At 35.8% G+C, this 22,507-nt stretch overlaps 2 protein-coding genes across 3 annotated transcripts; one reads left to right on the forward strand and one right to left on the reverse strand.

Moving 5' to 3' along the window:
* On the reverse strand, nucleotides 85-7,118 carry LOC109715295 (ADP-glucose phosphorylase). The gene is made up of 3 exons (XM_020240230.1): nucleotides 6,459-7,118; nucleotides 5,613-5,903; nucleotides 85-615 (listed from the first exon to the last, which is right to left on the reverse strand). Exons 1-3 carry the CDS (start codon nucleotides 7,020-7,022, stop codon nucleotides 361-363), a joined length of 1,110 nt encoding a protein of 369 aa, XP_020095819.1. The 5' UTR covers nucleotides 7,023-7,118; the 3' UTR covers nucleotides 85-360.
* Nucleotides 10,936-22,340, forward strand: LOC109715220 (casein kinase 1-like protein HD16). Of its 2 annotated transcripts, none has more exons than XM_020240125.1 (17): nucleotides 10,936-11,069; nucleotides 11,865-12,253; nucleotides 13,214-13,339; nucleotides 13,422-13,495; nucleotides 13,582-13,651; nucleotides 13,993-14,048; nucleotides 14,676-14,747; nucleotides 14,837-14,931; nucleotides 15,142-15,208; nucleotides 15,559-15,688; nucleotides 15,800-16,018; nucleotides 16,396-16,526; nucleotides 18,563-18,737; nucleotides 18,839-18,929; nucleotides 20,128-20,285; nucleotides 21,181-21,369; nucleotides 21,974-22,340. In XM_020240125.1, the coding sequence occupies exons 2-17, from the start codon at nucleotides 11,906-11,908 to the stop codon at nucleotides 22,031-22,033; spliced, it is 2,061 nt and encodes a 686-aa protein (XP_020095714.1). In that variant the 5' UTR covers nucleotides 10,936-11,069; nucleotides 11,865-11,905; the 3' UTR covers nucleotides 22,034-22,340. The 2 variants fall into 2 exon arrangements, with proteins under 2 accessions (XP_020095714.1, XP_020095715.1); XM_020240126.1 differs by lacking the exon at nucleotides 10,936-11,069 and adding an exon at nucleotides 11,143-11,692.

A 22,507-nucleotide genomic window follows, 5' to 3' on the forward strand; every position in this document is an offset into this window, starting at 1 on the left:
GTATTAGCAGATTACACATTTGATGAATTGCACTGGTTTCCTTAGGAACTTCACTACAGCCATTCACAACACAAACAGCAGATGTAATAAACTAGGCATTAGCTCATGAATCTGATCCTAGCTTCTCTTTCACAGCAGGTTTGGGAAACAATACCGATAAGAAGCAAAACCTTGTTACCAGTGGTTTAATAGGCACGTACTCCTCGACAAGAATTATTCTCAATGCTTAAGACAGTTAGAATCGTGTATACGAACTACGTGTAATTTGATAAGTTAGGATGACTACATCCAGACAATGGGTTACAAAGAAAATACCCGTTTTATTCTCACAAAGTAATGCGTGGTCAAACCAATTTATATTTAGCAATTGACTTCCCTCAAAACCTTCGCAGCATCCTCTGGGAATACTGGATTAATGAAACATTCACTCCCAATCTCGAACCCGGCTGGTGTATTTAACTGCGGCACTATCTGGAGAAACCAGTGAGTGTAAGGCAAGCATGACTGTGGTAATTGAAATGGAGCAGAGTGGATGATGAAATTGAATGGTGGGTCGTTCAGCTGCTTCGACAATTTCTGCAGCATAAGCTTCAATAATCCACCAAGATCGACAGCCTGACAAAATTTTCAATGGTTTGGTTTATAAATTTTTATAGGCCATAAAAGAAGGAAGTTAAAAGCAGAAATATGATGGCATGATGCAGCTTATCATCTCCTGTAAGAAAGGTTAGTTTAAGTTAAAATGCAGGAAATGGACTTTATGAATATTGCTATTTGACTTACCCCCATGTAGGGGTGGCAATCCAGCTCGCTGTTCGCGAGCCAGCTTGTGTTCNAATTTTCAAAATAAAATTTTCAAAACACAATCAAATACAACATTAAAACATTTATGCCATACAGTATTAATATCTAGATAAGAAAAGTACAAATTTAAATAGTTAAAGACAATAATATATTCTTTAAATATCTAATACAATCTCTAGGTATCAAAATGTTATATAATTTATTCGGGGTCGGGATCGGGTCGGATCGGGCAAATACAAAAGGGTCAGGTCGGATAAATACAAAATCCATATCCGTCGGATTTTTATTTTCTATATCCATAACTGAATTCATATCCGTTTAGAAGCTTGAGTAAACCCGTCCCATTCGGATTCGGGTTCGGATAATATTTCGGATATCAATACTCATTGATATCCCTATTTGGAATGGTCGTTTACAAGGGAAGGAAGAGAGAGAGGGAGACATTTAGGGGTGGCAATCCAGCTCGCTGTTCGCGAGCCAGCTCGTGTTCGGCTCGAAATGAACTCGAGATCGAATCGCTCGATTAGTAAACGAGTCGAACACGAGCTGAATTTTTCAGCTCATCTAATAAACGAGCCGAACACGAGCTAGGGTCAGCTCACTCGTGTTCGGCTCGATAACAACTCGAATACATATATTTTATATTTATATAATTTATATAATTTATATTTTTATATATAAATAAATAATTATATATATAATGTATATTTTTATTATTTAATTTTTAGCAAAATAATAAGATAAATGCGAGCTTAATTATAAAAAGACTTATTTATATGTAAAGTTTCAACTATTAGATCAAAGTTAATGAATAAGATTTTATAAATTTATTTTTCATATGTATTCAATCTAATTATTTTTAACTTATTGTTCGTTGGTCAGCTCGTGAGCCAGCTCATGTTCGGCTTGTTTATTAACGAGCCGAACACGAGCTGAATTTTTCGGCTCGATATTTTAACGAGCCGGTTCGTGTTCGGCTCGCCGAACACGAGCCGGCCCTAGCTCACTCGTGTTCGGCTCGTTTACGCCCCTGGAGACATCTGAAAGCAAGTTCACGGATTTTAAGATACAGTTGTCTTTTCTTTTTTTTCCTTTATTTGGGCAATCCTCCTATACAAATTACTAGGGGGGAAGAGAGATATCCATAAAGTAGATCTACTAGGCGCCTCTTTACATGCGATTTTATGTTGCTCTCCTCTTGTATTTTATCTTTGTTTCTTGCGGACACAATCATGCTCCACATGCATCTGAGAACATTCTTTTTACTTCTTTCTCCCAAGGGAGTATGATGAAAAAAAGGTTAACAACGTGAGATGCAATTTTGAGTGTAGCCCTAATTTTTCTTTTTCTTTTTGAGAGAATAAGAGTAAATTATTATTGCTACTACTACTTTTGTTTTAGAGATGATATAGCTCAAATAGAAATGTAGAATAAATAGGTTTAGACCGTGAGGCCTCGGATATCGATCATTAAGATCAATAGTTGGTACTTATTATTTTAAAAAATTGCTGGCTAGTTATGGTTGATACGTACTCGTAAATTATTTAATACCTGAAAGGGCCGTTTCGTTTAAGGTTTGTAATATTTTAAAAATATTATATATTTTGTATTCGGAATGACAAATTTATTATTAACCTATCAAAACATTTGAATTTGACGTTTGTTAAAAACTAGCATATTCTTATTAATGAACTATCAAAGGTTTCCATCAAATATGAAAATAAGAATTACTCCTAATTCATGATAATTTGATATTTTTTTAAAAAAAATGATTAGTTTTAATAAAAAAATATAAAAAATTATCGAAATATTACAACTTATGAACGAAAAGGGCCGTAAAAAATAAGACGGTGCTAACACTAATCTGCGCTAAATGAGTGTGATGATACTCATCTTACAACGGATTTGAGCCATGCTTGATTTGAATTTATAAGCTGTGTTTTAGTGCATAAATTTTTTTGCACGGGATAATTCTATCGCTCATTATCGTGCGGTCCAAATATGATAAATTTCACCTGCTAATAAGTGACATAATTATTCCCATGGCCCCTCCAAGATGCGCATGCACAAATCTCCATGCAAATTCAACGACGTACCCTACGATTATTAAAACGAAAGAGACACACCATGTAACATCGATGATGAAAGCCACAAAATGCGTACGTATTCGATCATCAAATTTTAGAAAAATTTTTTTTTTTCTCTTTTCCTGCGAATTTGTTATTAATAAACAANAAGCCGAGCAAATAATTTGCTCGGCTTGTGCTCGACCGGTTGCTTGTTATTTAATTTTCTTAATCTAACTTATATATATTTTTTATTTAAATATTTTAGAATAGGTAATTTGAAACTAGATTATCAACTTTGAAATGTATATTTATTCAGAAAAATATTAATTCGAGCGTAAATACACAAGCCGACCCCAGCTCGCTCGTGTTCGGCTCATTTACACCCCTACCCCCATGGAATATTAAATTCTGCATGTTTCGCAAGATATGAGCAGAGGAAAAATATTAAGTGAATACTAGGTAAAGAGGTGCATCTTGGTAGTTTACCGTGGTAATAGTGGCAGATATAAAGTGTAAATCAAGACATTTAGAACTTAGCCTTAGTTTAGTCAAAATATAAGATAGGAATCATGACATAACCAGCAATCATAGAAAGACCGAGCACAAAGGCAAGTAGCGAAAAGACATAATACCTCAAATGATATACTTTTAATATAAAACTCAACAGCAATTAGGTACATGAGTTGGAACTCTTGTCCTAACTGATGCTATCTACATATTGATGTTGATTGCACTTACAAGAAACACTTGGAAGGAGATAAACACACACAATCTAAAAGAACCAAGTATTGTAGATTATAAAAATCATTGGGATTGTGACATTAAGCATAAAGACAAAACCCCACTTGAAATAATCAACAAAGCTTTCAAGATATCACGAAAAACAAGTAGGATCCTGAAAGATTTCAGATAAGGAGAGTTGATAAGAACTTTTAGTGCTTATCAGCATATATAACATCTAAGTGTCTCAATGCAAGTGTAGCAGTTGAAATCAATCATAATGGTAGTACAAAAACGCAGCAAGTAAAGACCTAGTCAGCTCCACAATTCTCCTTGATTTTAGTACACAAGAAAACCAAGTTAGGATATGAAGAACACCACCCACTGCCCAAAGTCAATAGAGTTCTATTATAAACTTCAAATTAACAACAATATTAGACCTAGGAGAGAATCATTGTGGTCTTATTTAAAAGGGGGCGGGGCGAGTTGTTGTGGGGGGAGAAGGGGAAGAGTTCAACCAAACAACACAAGGTAGATTTGCAGTATATTAAGAAAGACAATCTTAACAACTAACATCTTTATCTAAGCAGAGCAACTATGACGGGAATCAATATTGCAATTAGAAAAGAGGTAAGAAACTCTAATAATTATCTGAATGAAAATCCTCGAGGAGACAAGATGCAAGAGACAGAGCTATCTTATAAGTCAAAGCAATCCCACTTGCAATGAACGTTGATGTAGATCCCCAGTTGACCAGATGCTAAATATTGGATACAGAAGAATGAGGATACAGTAGAATATTGGTAGAAGAATAAAATTATTAAGAGAGATAGTGGGAAAAGAAGGCCTGTGGCCATCTAATTGACATTAAATACAAACCACTAATCGCTATTTTTGGAATCTTCGAGCTACCATCTTACTAATTCGCATTACTCTTGACAAGAAAAGGAAAGAAACCAATTAACTTTATTTTCTTCTCAAGAAAAATTCAACCCATCCTTAGTATACGATGAGGCTAGCCAACCAACCCAAATCAGAATCCGAATAAGAATCTAAAAGATTGGATAGATATTACATGAGGTGATCCTCATAGAGGATCATATGACGAGGGCCCCATATGCCGCCAACTGTCCTTGTCTTAGAATCTCTGCTACCAGATGAATTGTTTCTTTTCTTCAAAAGTTGATTGGCTAGATTTAGATCATCACTTGGAATGAAGGATGAATAGCCCTAAGCTGGCCAATATCCACTTGCCAAAGCAGATGTAGTAATGGCATTGTAACCATCATTTCCATACAACGGCGTAGGCTTCAAAACGACAATAAGCATCAGCAGCTAAAAGCATTCCCATGACAAGACCTAAGGTTATGATTCTTCACAAATGACTAAAGGAAAACTGTCTTATAACCAGACAAGAAGTTACTTTACTCTTCTATACAGGTCTACTGAACATCTTGGGCACTTTTAAGTATCTTGGCGTATAATAGAGATTTTTTTACCATAGATACTGTTTCTATCTATGGCCAGACTAATGTCTGCGCGCACATTAATATATAGAAGAAAAGCTACAAGAGAAGCTTTCTCTAAAAGCTTGCCATGTAGACAGTTTGCTAACTATGTTTAGAAACATTGGATGGTTCCTAAACTGCTGCATGGGCCATCTTCAGATTCTAAAAGTTTCATATAGTCTCTAACAAATGTCCCTCATCATATTGTTTACAATAGTCAATCCAATCAAGACTTGCATATTTATACTCTACTGTCTCTAATTCTCTATAACTGCCTCTCCTTCACTGTCCCTCTGTCTCTCTGTCTCTCTGTATATATGATACCAACTTTCCATTGGTAGTAATTACCAACCAAATTCAATGTATGAACCACATAGAATTAACAACTAGTATAGATTAGTTTCATAGCCTTGCCAATGTACCTGTCTTTTCTTTCATCAAGTGACAAATTATATATAAAATACGTAGATGAGTCATGCATATATAAGAAGAATAATAGGAAAAATGCTACCTTCTTATGATCTAGTTCATGAAAATAAGAGATGTGTTCCCGAGGGACAATCCATATCTCAAATGGATAAGAAGCCGCGAAAGGAACAATTGAGAAAAAATGGCTTGTCTCATCAATCAAAATCTCCTTTGATCGAATGTCGCAAAGGCTACACTTCCCTGTCCTATCAAAAAACTCCTTTGTGCAGTTAAGGCGAGCAGAAACTGAGGGAGGGACCACAGGAAGGCCGACTATCTGACTGTGTGAATGTGCCATTGAGGCCCCAGCTGATGCACCGTGGTTCTTAAAAACCTGTCACGAATTCAAAGAAATATAAAACGAAAGAAAAGATAATCAGCTTAAGCAATACAATTTAGCAAGAAAGATTATAAGTGCATAAATGCATATCATTCAAAGTCTTCATTATGATTATGTATACCTAATAAGTAAGCGATATAAGATCTCAGCAAATCTATTCCTTTCCAAGTAAATCTTGTTGTTAGCTAAAAATTTAACCTCCTACGTAACTTTCTTTATGTTCGAGTTCCTCCCGGGCCTGGTTCCTGGAACAGCTTCCCTAGTGCGGAAGAAGATTTCAGCTATCTGAAACATGACGACTCTAGAGTTTGTGACTAGAAAGAAGCTCAAAGGAGCTTCTTGTTCAAAATGCAAAAGTTTAATTTGAACTTCTAGCTTCAGCTGCGAGGGACTGTGGTGATGATATTCTTCTACATAATGTAGCTCTACTCAAAAGCACTCCTACAGAAGCCAGATCCAGCTGGGGCAAAAGGACCTTCGATTCCGACCTTAACAAGATAAGATGCAACAAAAATTTCAGGTCCTAAGGTCTACAATTCGACGATCTACCTGTACATACTTGATCGATCCATGACGATCGAGCTGGTGGATCCGCTCCTTATACGCGAGAAGAACCTCGCCGATCTCCTCCGCCGGGAGATTCCACAGGTTCACGGAGTGGTAGGGGGTCTCTATCACCACGTCGTGGAATCCGAACCCCGGGATCGCGCAGGGGCCCAGCTCGGGAACGGAGCTCGGGGGCTCGAGGTCGCGGTGGAGAGCCGGGTAGAGGTTCTCTATGACCCGGATCTTCCACGCCGCGGCGGCGTCGGCGACGCCGGAGGGCGGCGGGGGGAGGCGGAAGATCTCGGGGGCGCACTCGCCCTCGCGGCCGATGCAGAAGGGGCAGGAGGGCTTGCTAGGGTTAGGGTTAGGGTTAGGGTTAGGGTTAGAGGCGGGGGAGTGGGATTTGAAGTCGGAGGGTCGGCGAGCTCGCGCGGGGGAGAAGATGACCCAACGGTCGAATACGGGGTCGCGCCGGATCTCGGAGCTTCTAGAAGACGAAGACGGCGACGACGACGACGACGACGCCGCCGCCGACAACGCGGGGGATGAAGAAGTCGGCGGCGACATGGCTTAACCGCTCGTCCCGGGGCGAAATCGTCGCCGACTTATAAAAGGTTTCCAAACGCGCGTAGGATCGACGCCGAGAAGGCTCGAGGAGGGTTTAAAAAATCAAAAAGTGAGTTTTGTTTCTCGTGAAATGTATTAAAAGAAAAGGAAAATTAGCGGGACACGTGTAAAGACGATTGTGGTTGGGTCTACTGCATCATCCGTGGACCGAACCAATGGAAATTCTAGTAGGGAAATGGTGTCGGTCAAGTACAAATGCCCTCTTTTAAGTTACTTATATTGCCAATATTATTGTTATTATTATTATTATTTAGGGTCAATTGCATATAAGTCCCCACAAATATACTAAATTGCAAATACATCCCTATAAAATTCAACTTTTATAAATTATTTCTACAAAAATTATAATAATTTCAGATATGTCTCTACCGTTAGAATCCGTTAGAAAAGTTTAGTTAACCATACATTAGATACTTTATCCGGATTAATTTTTGATATTTTTACCCTCTTATATTATACTGTTATAATTTTTAGAGGAACATATTTGTGATGACAAATTTGAAAATATAAATAGTTTTCTAACGGTAACAAACCAGATGGACATATCTGAAAATATTAGGACTATTGCATGAATAATTTATGAAAATTAAACTTTACATAGAAATATTTGTAATTCATTATGTATGTGGGGACTTCGATGCAACTAACCTTATTATTTATTATCAATTAAGAGTTTCTGTATTAAGGATAGGCACGCCTAATTTACTTTAGTTTGCCCCTTTTTTTCATAAACTTGTCCATGGATTCCTTTGTAGCATTCTTTATTAAATTATATAAAATAATTTTTTTTTTAAAAGCTGGTAGGCTTTGGACGTACGTGAATTTTAATTAAATGGAATGAAATCAATTATACTACAAGTCTAGTGTTACTCGAATTTAAAATCTCCTAATCTGATACTATATTAAATAAAATATATGAAATAACAATTTCTCCATAAATCTAAGCTTGATATATGGAAAATGATATTTCTATATTTTTATTTTTATTTTTATTTTTTGAGAGATATCTATATTTTTATATTTAATATTTTTTTCTCTTGTTTTTCGCTTTTTGCAGCTCCCTCCTAACCCAATCCTCTTAAAACGATTTGTCAAACTTTGATGACCTACTTTGTGAGCTTAAAATTTTTGATTTGCATATTTAAGGCATTTTTCAATAACCTCGTATTTTTTATAATCATCTTGTATTTTTTTTTTTAGGAAATACTCACTCTAACATGTAGTTGGCAATGATAGATCTACATAGCATGTAAAAATAATAGAATTAAATACATATCCATATCTAGAATTATAAGAAAAATAGTAATAACTCACAAAACGTCATATAAAATATAAATTCTTAAGTAATCTGTAAAAATGTAAAGTCTAACTGCGATATGTACGTCACTAATCGAATCTTGATTTATTTAGTTTTTTCCTCCTGTTTTAAATGCTATATTTTTTTTATAATAATGAGACAAAAGATAAAAATTTCAGCGGTTTAGCGGCCATAATAAGTTTGTATATGTTTGAAGAGATTGTTTATGTACTTATTCTTTTAATACATTATGTTGGGAAGGTCATTTAATGAGCATCTACATAATCTACTTATAATTATTTGCAAGTTTTTTAATCTAAAATCTCTAATCCAATGTGTTAAAATGCCACTGAAATAATATCATTTTTAGGTCAAATCATGACTAGTACAGAATCAGAAAAGGCCATTAAAACAGTATCAAATTAATCTACTTACAATTAATTATTTGTGAGTCCCTTAATAATCTAATATTTCTAGTGTATATGATGTGTTAAGATGTGACCCAAATATTATCATTTTTAGGTTAAATCACTGGTAAATGAAAACTTCTGAGAAAAGTTAAGAGAGTAAGATGTAACGGAGAAATACTCTCCTACGTAATTATTATTCATTCGAGCCAAACATTATATAAGCATAATTTATTCATTACAATTTACAAAAAATTAATCAGCGTGTGCATTAAGCTTTGATAAATTAATATAAGATATCTTTCTCAACATCTTCATAAGTTAGGTGCATGTTTATTCTTTTTGTTTGTTTGTTTTTTTTTTTTTTTTGGCACAAAGAGATATTTTTAGATTTTTAGATTTATATTTATATTTAGCCGTCATCTTATTATCTGAGCTAGCAAAATAACTCGGTTGAGAGATTTTGTAAGAATTTTTTATCATTAAGATGTAGGGTTATTTTTTATACTTAAAGGAAAAAAAATTATTACGTCCTCTTATTTAGAGTTTTGTCTGTGAAGATAGTAATTTTTGTCGTCAAATAAATTTTTTTAAAATTGCATTCAAATTTATAGTCAGAAACAAATTTAAAATGATTTTAAACAAATATTTTGAAGTAGAACAAGGTTAAAATTGTAGACATGATCCAAATACATCACTTAATTTTTAAGAAAAATTAAAAAAATGATTTAAGCCTACTTAATATAAAAACAACACAACAAGACAATTTTTCTACAAGCTATTTTTTAAAAATCTAAATTAAAATTACACACAAAGAATTTTTTTAAATTAGAGCTAATCTAAATTCCCACCCATAGTGTGACGCTTCGAGCAAAATTTAAGAGTACAATTGGGGCCTCTTTGATTCCTTGAAAAAGTAAATAATTTTCATGAAAAAAGCTTCTTATGAATTTTTTTTAAAGTGTTTTGTCTATTTGGTTCTAAGATAAATATATTTTTATGAAAACTTTTTTTTTCTCATATTTTATGAAAAAATAGTTTTTTTTTTAAAAAAAAACTAAAAAAAATAAAAATGTTAGTTTTTCATAAAATATAATTTTTTTTTCAAAAATGCTTGCGTTTTTTTGAACCAGATGACAAATTTTTTTTAAAAAAGTATTTCATTACAAATAATTTCTGATGATGTGTTTTTTTAATATTTGAGCTAAATATCTAGAATTTAAATTTAAGGACTTAAACATAAATTTTGAGTTAGGTGTGATTAACTCCATTATCGATTACTGTATCGAACCCTCGAGATAAAAAACCAAATCTAGAAAAAACCAAATCAAGAAAATTTGGAAAGTAACACATGTGGCAACGCATCCACCGTCCATTTTATCCCAAATTCTGATTGATTAATATTTAATAAGATTGATTAATTAGAATGTAACAATAAGAGACCGTTTGATTGCATATATAATTGTAACTGCACTGTAGTTATAACTATATGCAAATACAAATTTGGTGTTTGATTTGATATATTTAACTTCAAATAGCTACAGCAATTGGAACTACGCTTAAATTGATCGTAGTTTCAACTGCAACAGTTGAAGAGAGTAAGTAATTTTAAGTAAAAGATAAGTTTGTCTCTCTAATTATTTTAAACAAAAAAAATATATTTTTATATTGGAGGTAATTTTACTAAAAATAAAATAATAAATTTTAAAAATTATTTTTAACTGCATACAATTAAATAAATTATTTACAGTTATAATACTTTTAACTATATTCAATCAAACAAAATACGTATAATTACAACTGCTGTATTATTAACTATATATATATATATTATTTATATTCAATTATATTGCATTTAGTGGCCCCTAATATGCGCGTTGTTGCATGCGTAACGCGAATATTACAGCACAAATATTTTCGCACGGCGCATACACGCACACGCGCGCACGCACAAATTAGCGCACATACATACACATTACACCCACCACGCCCACACATGACACACCCCCTTCAAAAAAATAAAAAAAAAAAAACAAAATAAAATAAAAATACACACAAACTCCATACTTTGCCCACCCCACCCCCTCCGCTCTCCACCATCGCCTCCCCCCTCCCCCCCACCCCCCACTCCTTAACCAATTCNACTCCTTAACCAATTCCAAGGAAACCCCCTCCACGATTCCCGAGGCGGCGCCCCCTCCCCCTGTCCCCTCTCCCCACCTCTCCCAACCCAGCGAAGGCGAAGAAACCCTAATCTCGCGCGCGATCGCCGCCCCCCGCCTCGTAAGCAGCCCCCGATCCTTCTCGTTCGCGTTTCTCCTCGATCGCGCATGATTTCTGCGTTGTTGTTTTGGTTCGGATGATCGGTTGCATGTGGGTGACGATTGCGTGTTGGTCGCCGTTGTTGATGATGAGATTGGAGCTAAGATCGGGAGGGGATTGGTAGTTTTGCGTTGTGATTTTTTATGTTTGCTTGGTAAATTTTTTGATGCCGGGTATAGCGAAAAAGATCGTCCATTTACGAGAGTTTTTTTGTGGGGGAAAGGATTTGGGGAAGTGGTTGAGGTTCAAATCGATGGTCGGATCGCTTTTCTCTAGTGGGGGTTCCTGTTTGGGTGATGGGTTGTGGGTCTTTGGTACGGAAGAGGGGAATTTACAACGATCCGAGCATCAGGTGATGTAGATACCCCTTCCTTTTTGCCACATTCGATTCCATTCAAAAGCCGGTGATGCTGGGAAAGTAGGTCGCCTCTTTATTGCTGTTACCGGGGAGATCATACCCGGTTCGACTCCCTTCTTCCTTTTTCTGCGGATTTGATCGGCCATCGGATGTTTCGGTTTGATCTTTTCCAATCGTAATCCGTGTTGTGATTGCCATGTTTCCCCTCGTTCTATCGGGCGGCATGGTATTATCCTGATCATTCGGTTCTTCTTGCAGTTCAATATCTCCCATTGCTCGATTTCCAAGCCATTTCAACCCCTTTTTTCTGAGAAAAATCTCTTCTTTTCTTGATTCTTCCCAGTTTATTCATCTTGCCGTAATCTAACTTGTTTGAATTTTGTTTGATGGGTGAGGAGATCGAGGAACATAAAGTGGGCAAGAATTGCATGGGGAGAGGATGCCTGAGCTGCGAAGTGGAGCCCGGCAAGCTCGGCTGAAGTCCAAGAAGCTTGAGGATCTTCCGAACCCGAATAACCACGTCGAGAATTTGATATTGCCTGCACCAAACAGAGGTGGGAGGCGGGGAGCTGGAAGAGGTAATAAGGCTGCTGCAGCACCGAGAAAGGCAACTAGGGCAAGAGGCGGAGGTAGAGGTAGAGGCGTTGCGGTGATCGACTTGGATCCGGATCAGCCTTGTGAAGTTCTACCGGGTGCCGGTGATAAAAAATTGGCAATGGATGGCGAAAGTGCCGATAAACTCGTGGGAGCTGAGGAGGAACCGAGTACAGCTCCAGTCCCTGAGCGGGTATGCATTTTCTTCTTTGCTTTGTTTGGTGTCGGAGCGGAGCTCATTTGCATGAAGTCATTAACTGGTACCTTGTTGCATGTATCTGTACTTTGTGCAAATTACTTGCTTCTTCTGGACTATAGAGTTTTTCTTTATGCATGTAAGAAACTGGAAATTCCTTTAAATATATGAACATGCAGAAACTACAAAAGCTTTGTAATTACGTGAGCGCTTTAAACGTGAATTAATTTGCATGTTCGTCCAAGCTGCACCGTTGGCATTTTAGCTGACATTTCTTTTGGCAAGGGATTATATATGTGAGTTATATACTGTGTTTGCTTTGTTTAGAATAAAATGCATATATATATATATGAATATGCAGAAGCTACAAAGTCTTTGTAATTACGTAAGCATCTTAAGCATGAATTAATTTGCATGCTTCATTCAAGCTGCACCATTGGCATTTTTATTTAGTAGACATGTATTTTCTTTTGGTAAGGGATTATATGAGTTACATGACGTGTTTGCTTTGAGTAGAATACAAAAGCATGTCAAAAGCTATGCGAGGGGAAGTGTCGAGATTTCTGCTGAAGATCCTATCTCAAATAGTTTAAGCTGGCCTGTCGATACTCTCCCTTTATTCTCTTAGTTACATGCAAATATTTCATTATTTGGACCATTGCATTTTATAACATTAAAAGTGCACATTGTGGTTTTGGGTCTGTCAGTTCTTCCTGTTTTGGACATTCTCTTCAGAATCTTTCCATCTTCGCATAGGTAATCTCCCATTTATGTCTTGTGCTTTAATCCTAACTAGTCTTCCTGTCGGTATCTGTCGTCCTTTGCTAATAGAAATCCTTGTGATAATTTGCTTTAATTACTTTTGCATGTAGTAGCATGTGCTCTATTGCTAGTACAACATAGGAACGAAAAATACAACTATATAGTAGCTATAAATCATATCTTCCCTTCTTTCAGGTTCAAATAGGTAACTCTCCTGTATATATAACTGAGAGAAAACTGGGCAAAGGTGGTTTTGGTCAGGTCTATGTTGGGAGAAGAGTTTCTGGCGGAACAGAGCGCACTGGGCCAGATGCCTTTGAGGTAAATCTTTAACACTATCATTAGTCTTGACGAAATAAAACTGGAATAGTTTGTTATAATATTTCCATAATGTTGTTTGTAGGTGGCGTTGAAATTCGAGCATCGAAATAGTAAAGGTTGCAGCTATGGTCCACCATACGAGTGGCAAGTTTATCAGTAAGTACTTTGAATTGAACATGTTTTATTAGTTCAATTAGATTATGGCAAGTTATCAATCTTACACATTGCTCTTTGGTCTCAAGCACTCTTAATGGATGTTATGGAATTCCATCGGTTCACTACAAGGGTCGCCAAGGAGACTACTATATTCTTGTGAGTTAAATTCTTCTTAGTACTCTTACGGCTTGTTACTTGATGGAGCTTTTGAAGATGTGTTGTTTGAAGAAGCACTGCTAACTTTTTAATTGAAATCCCCTCGATAGCTTCTCACTATAGAGAAAGCATTTGTTTCAAATTAGAGCTTTTTCTATGAGACGAAAAGATAAATCTAACTTTCTTCAGTAGCTCCTTATCTTTTGTTTGTGGAACTCTTCGGTTTTATAGAACCTTTTGCTTGTCAACGTAGAGAAATTGCTTTAGAAGCTAGGTCATATGGGCACCGAGATGTTTAGAGTGTTTTTATTTTGCATAGTAAGTTATAATAATTCTTTCAGGTGATGGATATGCTTGGGCCTAGCCTTTGGGATGTTTGGAATTCAGTAGGACAAGCGTAAGAAAAGATTCTATCCTTTTTCATCTTATTCTGTTATATCTTGCTCAGTGTTTGAAAAGGTGTGCCTCAGCGCCTAGGTTCAAGGCGCGAGTCTAAGAGCCTCAAGGAGTGAGGTGTGCGCCTCAAATGCGCCTCGTGATATTTACGTTTTATGTGTCTATGGTTTGGGTTTTCGGGTTTTGATTTTCTGCAATATATTCTAAAATATTAAGAAAGTTTTTTTATAAAAATTTCTAATTGAACGTTTTCCTTCCTTTTTCTCTTGGTTGTTCTTTTTTCCACCCCCCAATGGCAATAAGTAGCAACGGCAAGAAGCAAGTAGCAGCAAATACTTTTAAGTTGAAAGATGAAACATAATATTTTATATTTAAGCTGAGAACATTTATGCATGCGATTTCTTTACTTTTTTATGGTTATTTCGTTTTTGTATAGCTATTTTAGAATTTTTTAATATAGAACATTCATTTAAAATAGGCTTGTTAAGAGTATTTTATTTTTATTAGATATGCGCCTCATTTTCTTGAGGTGCGCACCTCGTGCCTAGGCTTCATAAGGCCTTTGCGCCTTGCGCCTTTTCAAACACTGATCCTACTCATCTTTTGATATTATTTACATTTGGAATAGGATGTCAGCAAATATGGTGGCCTGCATTGCTGTAGAAGCCATATCAATTCTCGAGAAACTTCATTCTAAGGGGTAAATTTTGCACCGTTAGTCTTATCAGTGATGTCAAATGAACTGTGCAACTGTTTTTACATTTTATTTTGTTTTTCAATTTCAATCAGATTTGTGCATGGAGATGTTAAGCCAGAAAACTTTCTTCTTGGTCAGCCTGGATCAGTTGATGAGAAAAAGCTTTTTTTAATTGATCTTGGTTTGGGTATGTCTCTATTGCTAAACTAGTTCTCTGTTATCCACTAAAATGTTTGCGAGTTGCATCCCACAAAATTCTATTTACTTGAAAATTTAATATAGATGCTTACTTATGGTGGTTGGACACTGGAAGTCTCTCCTTAGCCTTTAAAATATTGAGGAAGTTTCATATCTAGTGGATTGTGCTGGTTTTAGTGACAATATAAACTTTTTGCAGCATCTAGATGGAAGGAAGCATCATCAGGTCAACATGTCGACTATGATCAGAGGCCAGATATTTTCAGGTTGTTGCGTTTTTATTTATATGCAAAATCATCTTTTTTGAAATATATTGCTGTAAATATCTGAAATTTCACATAAGTATATCTCAAAACTGCAGTTTCTAACAAAAATCGGTGTGTTGGGGTTGGGGGGCTAGTTGAGTTTTGTGTTAGAAATTTTTTCTGAAGAGGTACTTTTGGAAAGTAGAAGTGTATAAATATGTAAGAAGTTTGTTTTTGAAGCTCATATATGGAAATATAAATTTTGCATTTATATACATGTAAATAAATAATTCTTCAGGGGTATATATAGGTTATCGCTCTCTATTTTTCCTCTGCCTCCCTTCTTAACTTGACTGTTCCCTTCTTGGCAGGGGAACAATAAGGTATGCAAGTGTGCATGCCCATTTAGGCCGCACTGGGAGTAGGAGGGATGATTTAGAGTCACTGGCATACACTCTGGTATTCCTCATTAGAGGAAGGTTGCCTTGGCAAGGCTATCAGGTGCATTCACTATGTTGTTAAGCATTGACTTTAACTGCTCTCTGTTCCTTTGATATGTTCCTATTTCTAATTATTCTTTGCCCTTGTTCTTATCCTGGTTAAATAATGCAGGGAGATAACAAGAGTTTTCTTGTTTGTAAGAAGAAAATGGCTACATCCCCAGAGCTTTTGTGTGGGCTATGTCCGGCTCCATTCAAACAATTCCTTGAGACTGTCACAAATATGAAGTTTGATGAAGAACCAAACTATTCTAAGCTTATTTCCCTTTTTGACAGTTTGATTGAACCGAACACTGCTCTTAGACCTATCAGAATTGATGGAGCTTTAAAGGTTTTGATTACATCACAGTAAACCAATCTCTTGCTTTTTCTCATCATGTAGAGGAGTTTTTTGCAACAATAATCCACCCTTTATCCAACTTTGCAACCTCAATACACTTTTTTCACTTTCCGCAAATCTGGACTACAATCTTCTTTTATGGGCTGAAATTCCCTTGCCCATCTTAGGTACATATCTGCACACTGTGTTCTACTCAGTTGTGTTCTGATTCATGCAAGGATGTTCTCTCCCAAATTGCGGAACCAAAAAAGTGGGCTGAGAGTGCAAAATAAGAATAGGGTGGATTTAATGCAAAATTGCCTATAGGGAATATATATATTTTTGTATAAACAATTTTGGATTTTATGGTCAAACTCATACAATTTCAGGTTGGTCAGAAACGTGGAAGATTGCTTGTAAATCTTGAAGAGGATGAGCAGCCTAGAAAGAAAGTTAGATTAGGGAGTCCAGCGACGCAATGGATTTCGGTTTACAATGCTAGGCGACCCATGAAGCAGAGGTATATATGCTAATGGTAGATATACAGTGCAAACTACCCAATTCCACTTCCGTCATACTGCATATTTTTGTATCCTAAGGAGTTTCAGTTTGTGCTATCCCTTCGGTTAGAAATTTGTCAGCGGCAGCTGAAAATAATATTGAAGACTAAATAAATAATATTTTAGTTGAAATTCAAAGTAAGTGGACTTTTAGTTTAGACAACGTTTGGTGCCCTCTAGTTCATAAGGGAAATGTGAACGAACGAAGTTTAATGTAACGGATGTGGATTTGTTTAAGTTGAAATCGAAGTTGAGTGGATAATTATCCTAAGAATCAGGTTAATTGTTGAGAATAATAGTTGTTGCAGAAGTATGGTCTGATCTCTCCCAAACCAAAGAAAAATAATGTTAAATTCATTCTAAAGTTTATTGTTCGAAACGTAGAATCAGGTTAATTGTTGAGAATAATAGTTGTTACAGAAGTATGGTCTGATCTCTCCCAAACCAAAGAAAAATAATGTTAAATTCATTCTAAAGTTTATTGTTCGAAACGTCCGGCTGAATCACCTTTCTTATAGAGGTAAGTAGGGCACTGTATTATATCAAAATGCTAGTGTTGGAAATAGAAACCTAATCTGAATACAATCTTCTTTCTATGTAATGGCTCTGTCAAATCCTAGTATGGACAAAAACATGGTGAAATACATCGCAAGTACCTGGGGAAGATATATATAAAATTTGAAATTAGTTGGAGAAAGTTTCTGTTTTCAAGCTGGCTTCGAACCTGAAAAGTACTCCAAAAATGCTACTCCCGACACAGACTTGTATAAGCTATTTGGAAAGCCATTGATGGTGATTTGGTAATTCTCCAAAATTGGCTGGAAATTTTGAACATATACCTTTCCAAATTTGTTGATGGTGCCATACTAGGCTGCTATATTGAGTGTGTCGCATTACTTGACCCACGACTTGAACGCATACTGACACGACAATACAAAAAATACAACTCAACATTGTAATGTTGTTATGACCAACTAGACTGAGACTCACATCAACCTGTCATTCATGACTTAATGCCCTGTTTACATATACCAGACGCGTTGTGTGTAAAAAGGTTGGTAAGTAGAATATTTGTGGCTAGCTGGCATAAACATGAGGTGGGAAACTTCAAGTCTCCGAAATAAACGTGCTAGCATGTGTAGAGGTCATGCATGGGCATGAAGTATGCGACGTTACTCGTTGGAATTAAATAAGTATGCAATTACAAAAGATCATCGTTTTTAGTCAGTAAATACATAAAGATTTCGAGAACTAATAACCTAAACATACTTAAATATATGTGAAAAGGCTTCCATATATGAAACATACTTAAATATATGTGAAAATGCTTTCATATCCTATGTTTCATGAACTAGTGTAGTTCTACTTGTTGTAGCCACCAAAAGTTGGCCCTACAAAAATGGGCACCAAATTAAGTTGCCTACCAAAAAAGGGAACCAAACTGAGCCCTGATATATATAAAAAAGGATTCCTCGTTGTTGTTCATAGTGTCAATTTTGATCACAGTGGTGTAAAACAGTCAAGATAGTTAATATAGAATAACGTAGTGGAAGGTAAAAAATGGCATGGTTGGAGGGCGAAAGATTTAGCCCCGAGGGATTTAACAAAGAGATAGATCACGTTAGTTATACCAGCTATCAAGGGTTTTGCAAAACTGCTTATCTTCCTTTGCTTACTAAGAAGTCTTTATGCAAGCTTATATTTTTGGAATATTGGAGAAGTTCCTCATTTGAAAATACTGTTAAACAAAAAGCATGCTAATACATAATTCAAAATTAGCACTACCAATCCAAAAGAGAAATCCTGGTTTTAGTCAATGCATAAATGCAATCTTAGTTGAAATCTTAGTGGAATCATTCATAGAAGCTAGATTTTCTATTCTGTTGATCTTTCTTTTCATGCTATGAGCATTTATTTGTTAGAATTATTATAAGAATAAGTTCAACATAATTTTGTTACCAGTTTGACGTTGCCCTTTATTTTCTTCTGTTGGTAGATACCATTATAATGTAGCTGATGCAAGGCTTCAGCAACATATAGAAAAGGGTAATGAAGATGGGCTGTATATTAGTTGTGTGGCGTCATCAACAAATCTTTGGGCTCTCATTATGGATGCAGGGACTGGTTTCAGCTCCCAAGTTTATGAATTGTCACCCGTATTCCTGCATAAGGTGCGATAAAATCATATGAAGGAGACCTATATTTTGAGTTGTTATTTGTCTTAATTGTAGTATTGATACTGATTGCTTCTTCTATTTGTTTTTGTTTATAGGATTGGATTATGGAGCAATGGGAGAAGAATTATTATATCACTGCCATAGCTGGGGCAACCAATGGAAGTTCGCTGGTGGTCATGTCTAGAGGTTTGTGCAAGTTGTGCTACTACATTTGATTTCTTTAATATGGTTTTTGTCTTAGGGTCTACTTTCTTAATGTTATTTACAGTTGTTGAGGTATGGTTTTTCTTCGAGTCCATAGTACTGTTCACCATCTATCTTTCATACTCCCCTGCTATAGAAGTTCTGAAAAAGGTTCAGTGATTGTCTGATGGAAGAGCAACAGCAATAAGCTTTGGGAGAGGAAGAAAATTTTGTATCTCATCACTGCATTCTTATAAAATTGTTTAAGATAGTTTAGGTGGAAGATCCTTCAGAAGGATAGGAGGTCAAAAGATTTGGAAGGAAATGGTGAAAGAAGATAAGGCAGTAAAAGAATCCTTTTATTGAGATTGGTTATTAAACAAGATACAACTTATCTAACCGTACTGAGCTAGGATTTGAGGCTACAATGTAGTTGTAGTTCACTTTCACTTCATCTACTTTTTATGTCATTGTTCACTTCCTCTTCTGTTCACTGCAATTTACAGCGAGCAATAGCTTCGAGTCTTGAAGCTAACGGAGTCTTGAGGCTCGACCCTTCATTAGAAGTGCTAAATCTAATTGCTTTTACTAGAAATATAACCTTTAAAAAAAAAGGAGAAAATTTGTGACTAGCTCTACAGTCAGAATGCATCTCTTTAACCCAACGATTCATTCAAGTTCTTTTGTGTTTGCATCCTGATGATTTTTTAAAATTATTTCCAAATTTCTTGAGAACTTTTCCACTTTCAATGTTCTTCGCTATATTATGTATAATTATATATAAGACTGGATGCTTGATATGTAACTCTGGGTTATTGTTTCTACCAGTTCTCCCCAATCATGTATTAGTCCATTCGATGCAAGGCATTTTTGATAGTAGTAGAAGTTTGACAGCTCTCTTGATTGCAGAGGGAAGTGGAAACTCTCATTGTTAATTCCTAAAGTTTCTTATCTTTATCATGCTTCAATGTGCCGAGTCTTCTCGCTAAACTGTCTCTGTTTTACTGCTTTTTAACTCTTTACTGCTAAAATAATATTTGCCTCTAATCTTCATGCCATTTTTTTACATGTCTGGATACGTCTACATGATCCTACTCCAAAAATATCCCTTTTTTTGTGTAAAGTAGCATCTGTCTAAAATTTGAGTTATGGATGACTTAAAGTAGCAATAATTGTCTAAAATGATGTCTTATTGCCGCAGGAACTTCATATACCCAACAATCGTATAAAGTCAGTGAGTCATTTCCTTTCAAGTGGATTAACAAAAAGTGGAAAGAAGGCTTTCATGTCACATCCATGACTACTGCAGGAGGTCGTTGGGGTGTAGTCATGTCGAGGAATTCGGGCTACTCTGAACAGGTTTTCTGCAGTTCATTCATCTAGTAGCATAGAAACTCTTAACTCCTTTTTCATACTTCTCATCATACGTATATTCTGTTTCTCGACGGGCTTGTTTGGCCTCGTTGGGACTTCTGCAAAGTTATGTCTGAGATAGCTGTTTGCTAAAGCTTTTGTAGCTTTTTCTCTGTTGCAATTGCCTGAACTGGTCTCCCCTCTAGAACTGGCAAGTTTCGAACAGAACTTCTGCCATTTTGGCGCATAAATACACCGCAACTTCCCACCAAGGAAAAGCTTAATATTTTTTGTTTGCTAAACTAGTGGCTTACTGCTTTTTGGATCAGATAAGCTGTTTCATAAACCAGTTCGAAGAGGCACTAACACCTTCATATTCTTTTGTCATATCTAGATATAAATTTGCAAATGCCCACCGCTTCATTTTGTCTCACTGCTTCACTTTATTATTCAGCAGACAGCACATGCGAATTTCTTTTGTACCTGTTTCATGCTTTCTTCAAGGTTAAATAATTCTTTAGATATTTCCTTGAATATATGTACGTTTCTTCTGGTGTTCGAAACGTTTAGAACCAAATATGAATCAGCAAGGTTTATGGGAATGGATCTAGTTTATCCATCCAGGGTATTTCCTTCGTAAAAACTTCTTGGACTGTTGAGAGGATCGAGTCCCAGCTCTCATTTATATTTTGGTATTTGATTTCCAAATTTTTGTTCTTCTGTAAAAGTGAAAGACTCTTTCCTTGGTTTGCCTTTCATTGGGCAAGTTCTGCGAACTTACATTATACATAATTCTTCTGGCATTATTATAACATTGCTTGCAAAGGAATGACTTAGGTCAAATGTTCCTTCACTTTTTATATAGCTGCCTTACAAAATGAAGTGGTTGTACAAATTGCAGGTTGTAGAGTTAGATTTTCTATATCCAAGTGAAGGTATCCATCGGCGATGGGAGAGTGGTTACCGAATAACTTCAACTGCAGCTACTTCTGATCAGGCTGCTTTTATCTTGAGCATACCAAAAAGGAAGCCGCTGGATGAGACACAAGAGACTCTTCGGACCTCGGCCTTTCCAAGCAACCATGTGAAGGTACGCGTCTAATAATTTGTTCTGATAATATAGTTGTTTGTTAAATTTGCGATGATATTGTCATGGTAGACACCAGAAACTTTTTGTTGATATATTCTCAAGATGGTAGGATGGTAAAGATCCATGCCATTGAAAAATAACTTTTTAAGTACATATTCCCTGATAACTCATAAAATCTGTTGTAAAGAATAGACTGAGATGATCAATCACGACCCAAACTATTTTTATTCCTACCAATCGTGTTCTAGATCCTTTCCATTTTTATCAAAGATGTTTTTTGTTATTTTACCTTGTATTTTGCATATCTGCTGACTGTACTTTGGAGTTCACACGATAAATGTGTCTCTTTAAAATGCGTCGGTGGATCCATTTTTTATTTGTTTATTTTTCTCTTGCAAATTCACTTGGACAAAGTTAGTCTTTTTCTCCCCTCAGGTTTCCAATGTAGTAAGTTTGAAACCATAAATTCATATTAATGCAATCTATGAGCTATCCCCGGTCCACAGTTGTATTGTGCCGAAGTTACATTTTACTCCTTGTTGTTCCTCTATATAATTGTTGAGAGCTCGAGCAGTAAATGTAAATGCAAAACAATATTTTGCAGGAAAAATGGGCGAAGAATCTTTACATCGCTTCAATCTGCTATGGCCGGACGGTTTGTTGATTGTCGGCTATATAAATACTTGCCAATCTGTGGAAGTTATTTGCAAAAGTCCTAATTTTTGAAAGATCAGAGGAGGCTTATTCGATTCGCAACATTGCGTATGTGAGTTCACATTTCAGGTTACTACATTCCGCCATAGATTATGGGGTAAAAGAGTGGCACCGATGTCTCCCTGATCCTGTTGTCTCTGTATAAAAAGAAAAAAAAAACAAAAATGTTGGGTATATTGTGCCTTTTAGGCATACCTTAACAGTTAATGAGGCTGTTGCTCAGCATATATTTATGTTCTTTTTAATTTGCTATCTCATTTTGGCAGTTTAGATCTAAATTTTAGCTTTCAATATTTTGCACAAGGAACTAAAATAGTGATTTTTTTTTTTTTTTCTTTGAGAGAGATTGGTAGCATGCTATCCGTTTTGTTTATTTTAATTAGAAATAAAATTAGCTAGAAATGTGAATTAATTAGGGTTTGAA

Source organism: Ananas comosus, linkage group 9 (genome assembly GCF_001540865.1).
Source record: "Ananas comosus cultivar F153 linkage group 9, ASM154086v1, whole genome shotgun sequence".
NCBI lineage: Eukaryota > Viridiplantae > Streptophyta > Magnoliopsida > Poales > Bromeliaceae > Ananas > Ananas comosus.

Excerpts from the sequence above, each read along its gene's own strand:
- LOC109715295 (XM_020240230.1), bottom strand. The coding sequence starts at position 7,022 with ATGTCGCCGCCGACTTCTTCATCCCCCGCGTTGTCGGCGGCGGCGTCG. Across the intron at positions 5,904-6,458 it reads GATCGATCAAGTATGTACAG|GTTTTTAAGAACCACGGTGC; the intron begins GTAGATCGTCGA and ends AATTCGTGACAG. Across the intron at positions 616-5,612 it reads ATGAACTAGATCATAAGAAG|GCTGTCGATCTTGGTGGATT; the intron begins GTAGCATTTTTC and ends AAATTTTGTCAG.
- LOC109715220 (XM_020240125.1), top strand. The coding sequence starts at position 11,906 with ATGCCTGAGCTGCGAAGTGGAGCCCGGCAAGCTCGGCTGAAGTCCAAG. Across the intron at positions 13,496-13,581 it reads TACGAGTGGCAAGTTTATCA|CACTCTTAATGGATGTTATG; the intron begins GTAAGTACTTTG and ends TTTGGTCTCAAG. Across the intron at positions 14,748-14,836 it reads GAGAAACTTCATTCTAAGGG|ATTTGTGCATGGAGATGTTA; the intron begins GTAAATTTTGCA and ends AATTTCAATCAG.